Genomic DNA, 5711 nt, shown 5'->3' with positions numbered 1-5711 from the left:
GGGGTAAAGGGGGGCATGGCCACAGCTGGAAAAATGCCGGCCTTCTTCTTCTTCTTTCTTTTGTTTTACATAAATGTAAAACAAAAGAAATACATGTGAGAAATATATATATANATATACTAAATGTATAAATAAATATATAAATAGGAAATTATTTTGGTGTCACAGTGAATTTTTTTTTTCTTGTCTAGTCTGGTTACACTTGTGAAAATTTTTTGGTGTCTCCACTAGTTTTTTTTTTTTCTGTAGCCAATGCAAATGTTTTCAATGTAGTTGAGGCTGGTGGTTCTCTTTGATGTTACAGCTTAACCACCTGTTGCAAATAAAGTCACAAAGGAAACTTGTGGGCCAATTTATTCAGAGATTATCTTCTCAGCTCACTTTTGATGTTGTGAACAAATAAAAGTAGCTGTAATAAAACTTTCTTGAGATACAACCAATAGACAGAAGACCTTTGAAGTCCAGACTGAGTCACTCAGAGGTCTGTTAAATAAAAAACATTTTAATAGATTCATGTCTAAATAATGAAAGATACTTTGTTAATTTATGAAAATCTTTAAAATGTTTGGGAAAGCCCACATTTAAGATCATAATTTTCTATGCTTATTACATGTTAAATCACCTTTCCTGCCTCCCCGTGGGACAATAAAGGAATTTCTGCAGATATAAAACGTTTCACACAAGTCAAGAAGAAAGTTAAAAAATACATATAAAAAAGCTTCTTTTCTTAATTTTAATATTTTGGCATTTAAGCTGAGAAAAAAAATCCACTGAAACATTGTACTCTATGAGTGTTAAACATAAAAGTCTTACTAAACAATTAAATAAGTTAACTGGACTGAGCTCCCCACAGTATAACTGGGACGTTTTTTAAAAAGTTTATATATTATTTTCTTATATTCTCACTCTCTATAGAGCCTGTCATGTCTTCAGGAGCTTGACATTTAAATTCTGTATTTATATTTGTCCATTTCACTTATATCTTCAGGTTAGTTTTTACTCATCTGAAAAAAAAAGCCAACCGCTATGTGCCTTTGAAGTTGCCCATAAAAATAACAATCAATAATTCACCGTTCAAGTTCACGGAAATGTATGTAATAAAATCTGTTTAGTTATTCTGTGTGGCTTTGCGCATTTATTGGTGCGTATTTAAGCCAGGTATAGAAGCCTTCAATGCAAAAATAAAAATAAAAAATGAAACCAACATCGATGTAATCTGTTATCGACACTCGGCAAAATGAACTCGATTATTAAAGTCTGGTTGCTGACACCAAAACAAAACGTCACATTCCGCGACGGCAGAGTCGCAGCCTTGTTTAGTTCTGAAGCCGCAGCTTCTTCGGTTCAGATAATCTTCTTTTCCTTTAATATAAACGCAAACATGTCGACTGCTATGAATTTCGGCACGAAGAGTTTTAAACCTCGGGCTCCGGATAAAGGCTCCTTCCCTCTGGATCATTTCGGTGAGCGACGGCTGTTACGTCGTTCTTCTGGTTAAATAACGCTCTTGACCCACTATTGACCCTTACATGTAATTTATGTTTTCAACAGGCTGTTTAGGCATTTTAAATTTATTCGGTCCATTTATGTTGTATCTATTAAATACAGAGCAAAGCTAACAACAAATTTTTTTTACAGGACTGTTTTTAGTTACATAATTATCAAAAATGTGCAATAGAAAACAACTTGAAACGCTGATGGTGAATTATTTCCAAATGAGACATCAAAGTGGAAGACAGAGAAACCAGTACAGCAAAATAAAATAAAAAAATAAAAAATAGCATAAAAATAGTGGGGGTTTTAAAATCTTTAAAAACAAATTTAAAGTAGTGTTTTTTATGTATACATTATACACACAACATAAAAAATAACATTTTACAAAAATAAAACTTCATATTTCTGTAATTACAATAAAAAATAAAATTTTAGAAAAATGTAAAATATGATTAAATTATACATATGTATACAGACACACATTTTTTATATAAGATAAATGCTACAAAAAAATAATAAAAGGTATATTTTTAAAGATCCCTTCATTAAATTGGAATAGTTTGGTAAATACATATTAGATTCTGAGCTAATCTCAAGCAGTCCAGATTTCTCAAAAGCAGAACCTCATCATAATTCAGCAAATGATAAACAACTACACCGAACGGGGCAAACTAAGCAAAGGGAAACTAACTTCTTTAATTAAATCTATAATCCGAGTTCTTTGATTTCTGGTCTTAAAAGGCAGAAAACGAGCCATAAAATAGTTTCAGACAAACTGCAAGTGGAAGGATGAATAACAACAAGAATATTAGGTCTTATTTAGAATTGAGCGTTTGTGTTGCATCCTAAAAGTCTGTGGTGAACAGCGAGCTCCTCTTCTCAGGAGAGTGTAAAGCTTTCAAAGAGAAGTTCATGCAGTGCCTGAGGGAAAACACCTTTGACAACTCAAAGTGCCGGCTGCAGTCCAAAGACTACCTGGAATGCAGGATGGATCAGTAAGGAAGCTGCTCCACTTGTTGCCCTTCTGACTCTGAAAGGTTAACACAAACTGAGTTCAGTGTTTTCTTGTGTTTTCCAGTCAGCTCATGGCCAGGGAGCCTCTGCAGAAACTGGGATTCAAGGACTTGATGGATCCTCCTCCCAGCCAAGAGGGATCCAAGCCCTGACCCGGCGTCGCTTCCAGCAGAAGGCTCTGTGGACTCAAAAGTATCCAACTTCATGTTGGGACGCCCTCCAGAATCACACGTATGGTAGAGAGACTGCAGTGTGAAGTGATGGAGGGCATAAGGACTGAGTATGGAGGCCCTGCAAGCGGACGTCGGGCTGAGATATGTGACTACGGATTGTAAAATAATATGCTGCATAAACAGAAAGTGCTTAATATAAAGAAATGGTGTTTTTGTTTTTGTCAAAATAAAGGTTGTTCTTTTTTTAAGAAAGAGAAAATGGTGGATTTAATTTCAGAAGACCAATTAAAAACATTTTTTAATACATAAATGTGGATTTAATGAAAAGTATGTTTAAAAGCTGCTTAAAGGTTGTTGTATTTAAAAAGTACTTTTAATGCCACAAACTCAGCCTCATTGGAACACAAATTCTAATTGAATGTCTGTATGTGTGTTTATTATAGGACTTGAGATGTAATATTCAGATATTAACATAGGTTTTTAACTCATATTAAGGTGTATTTGGTGTTTGAACTAATATAATAGGCAGCTATGAGTGTTTTTAGAGGAAAAGCTACCAAATGTAGCATTTTCCTTCATGTTGGCCTATAACACAAAATCCAAACTATATGGTTTGTGGTCGTAACATGAAAAAGCATAAATATGACACAGTACTGCATTGGTGTATTTGTAAATTGATTTGCACTTTTTAACTTTTTCAGGCTCTTTGTAAGCCATGGGGCCCCGACGGGCCACACACCATAGTTCTCTATTTGCCTGGAACCTGTAGGGTGCATGAACCACCCATCACAATTATCCTCAGTAGTTATGTTTGTGTCTACGCACTTTACAATGACTAAATGTGGTCTCACATCTGCTCAAAACAGGAACTCACACGTTTTACAATAGTTGCGATTCCAGCTGATGTGCAGCATGGGGGGTCTGAGTCGTCCTGCAGGCTTTGACTCCTCCGCGTAACACCGAGGACGTCATGTAACGCAGTCAAGAAGAAAGTATTTACTGGAACAGGTCTTTGTGCATAAGTCAAAGCATATTTGAAGGTAAATTCCCAAAAAGTATTTAAAACCTGAATGGATTTGAGGACTAGTTGTGAAACAGTTTGGCTTACCTTGTGAAACGAGAAAAAGCAGCGCGGCTAAACATGCAAGACAAAGTCTGCTGAGGATCAGCGAGCGCGCTTCAGTCAAGAAATGCAGTGAAGAGGAAAAAAAAAAGAAAGATCCAGAGCTTAAACTAGTCATGCATGCAAAAAAAAAAAAGAAAAAACATACATTTCCTCATTTTAAGGAAGCAGGAACACAGTTTCTCAATCAGGCTCAATATATTTCCTTTCAATGTAGCCGTGTTTCCTCACTTCTAACTAAAATATCCACTGCAGGCAGATGAATCTTCATCTCAGACAAAATGATTCCAAACTTTAAAATTATCCACATTTTGAGCATAAAGCTGGTAAAAATTCAAAACCAAAATATGTTTGTTTCAATACTTTCACCGAGAATTTAGATGTAGAAATTATGCTGTTAGTTTCTGGAAGACAGTTTTACTCCTACACTACTTCAACAGGATAGAAGTCAGTTGAATATTATTTCAGGGTTTAGCTTCTGGAATTAACTTTTCTAACCTTTTTTTTTTGTTGCTATAATAGGGAAAGTAGCATTTAATATGTAATTAATCCCATAGAACACCACTTGAATAATCCCACATAATCCTCAGGACAATGAGGAAAACATTAACCTTGTAAAAAAAAAAAAAAAAAAGTAAATAAAAAATAAACAAAAAGTGTATTTATTTTATTAATTTATTTGTAACACACTGGAAATATTAGCTATTAGCTTAAAAGTAAGCTCACAGACATTTCAGCAAGAAAGCTAATGCAAATCTGATGTTTGTTCTAGTTTTCCTAACTTTAAACCTTTACAGTATTTAGACTTATAAGAGCAGGCTTGCAAAGGCTGTAAATACACCAATACAGGAAAGCTCTGGACAGATGCTTCATTTTTATTTATAAGAAACTAATTTAAAAAAATTTATTCAACAACGGGAGAAGACAAAGTTGAAACTCATATGATTCAACGTCCAGAACCTCCAGATGCATTATGGGTCCTGTAGGCCGCAACAGCCCAATTCACAGTACAGTGCAGTTTATTCCTCTCTGTTGAGAAAACAAATGTGTCCAATTATATTTAAGCAACGTCCACATGGTATTGATTTCAGTGCTGAGTTGGGTTGTTCATTGTCAAACATCAATGTTAACACTTACAGCGGCTAGTTTTTCAAGTCTCTTTAGCAGCCAGCTGGCTTTTGGATCCACGCAGAATGTATTGTTTGAAACAGTCACAAAACTACAAGGGGGGGGAAAAAAAGGCAAGAAATATAAACACATATAGATGGAACAACAGTGCAATGTAAACGGAATCTTGACTGAATTCCAAATCTAGATTTTCAAAATTCTTTTTAGCACTCACAATTGTGGAGAAGCAGCTTGTACAGAGCGGTTACTTACATGAAGGCATGCACTTCGCAGTTGTAAACTGCGTACTCCCTCTGTTCGTAGCAGGCCTGGGCCGCTTCCTTGATGGGGGCAGCCGAAGTTTCCACACAACAAGGGGGATCAACTCCGCGAAAAATAAATGTATCATTTGTCCCGTTTTTCTGTCCTGCAATGCAGAGCACACAGAGAGTTCAAAAATACAGGTTTTGTCAGAGTTATCAATGCGAGATGGAGCCTAAAGTCAGCAGCCGATAAAAGAGGAAAACAGAGAGCTGAACTCACCGCGAGCGTGAAGGAAGAGCAGCAAGGCAGCACAGACTATAGCTACTTTGCAGTTTGCTGAGAAAGACATCTTGGAAGTTAAAAAATCAGGAAGGTGTAGAATCTTTTAGTAGTTAGGGTTAGGGTTAAGGTTTCTTGTTTTTCAGAGTTATAACTGAGTGGCAGTGAAGCTCTGATTTATCCAAAGACAAATCCTGCTTATAAACTCAAATCAGAAAAAATGGACACTCCCTCTACTACTCATTTCTCAGGATAAA

General features: G+C 35.7%; 1 protein-coding gene across 1 annotated transcript; it reads left to right on the top strand.

The window, feature by feature from the left end:
- Window positions 1-1264: 1264 nt before the first annotated feature.
- On the top strand, window positions 1265-2940 carry cox19 (cytochrome c oxidase assembly factor COX19). Its single transcript, XM_008437956.2, has 3 exons — window positions 1265-1463; window positions 2378-2489; window positions 2573-2940. The coding sequence occupies exons 1-3, from the start codon at window positions 1382-1384 to the stop codon at window positions 2658-2660; spliced, it is 282 nt and encodes a 93-aa protein (XP_008436178.2). The 5' UTR covers window positions 1265-1381; the 3' UTR covers window positions 2661-2940.
- The last annotated feature ends 2771 nt before the right edge of the window (window positions 2941-5711 follow it).

The sequence above is a fragment of the Poecilia reticulata genome, linkage group LG19 (assembly GCF_000633615.1).
Source record: "Poecilia reticulata strain Guanapo linkage group LG19, Guppy_female_1.0+MT, whole genome shotgun sequence".
Taxonomy (NCBI): Eukaryota; Metazoa; Chordata; class Actinopteri; order Cyprinodontiformes; family Poeciliidae; genus Poecilia; species Poecilia reticulata.
This window is presented reverse-complemented; position numbering and strand designations above follow the sequence as displayed.

What these genes read in the sequence shown, in the direction of transcription:
- cox19 (XM_008437956.2), top strand. Translation starts at nt 1,382, where the DNA reads ATGTCGACTGCTATGAATTTCGGCACGAAGAGTTTTAAACCTCGGGCT. An exon ending in CTTCCCTCTGGATCATTTCG is followed by an intron (nt 1,464 to 2,377) that starts GTGAGCGACGGC and finishes TCCTCTTCTCAG; the next exon opens with GAGAGTGTAAAGCTTTCAAA. An exon ending in CTGGAATGCAGGATGGATCA is followed by an intron (nt 2,490 to 2,572) that starts GTAAGGAAGCTG and finishes TGTGTTTTCCAG; the next exon opens with TCAGCTCATGGCCAGGGAGC.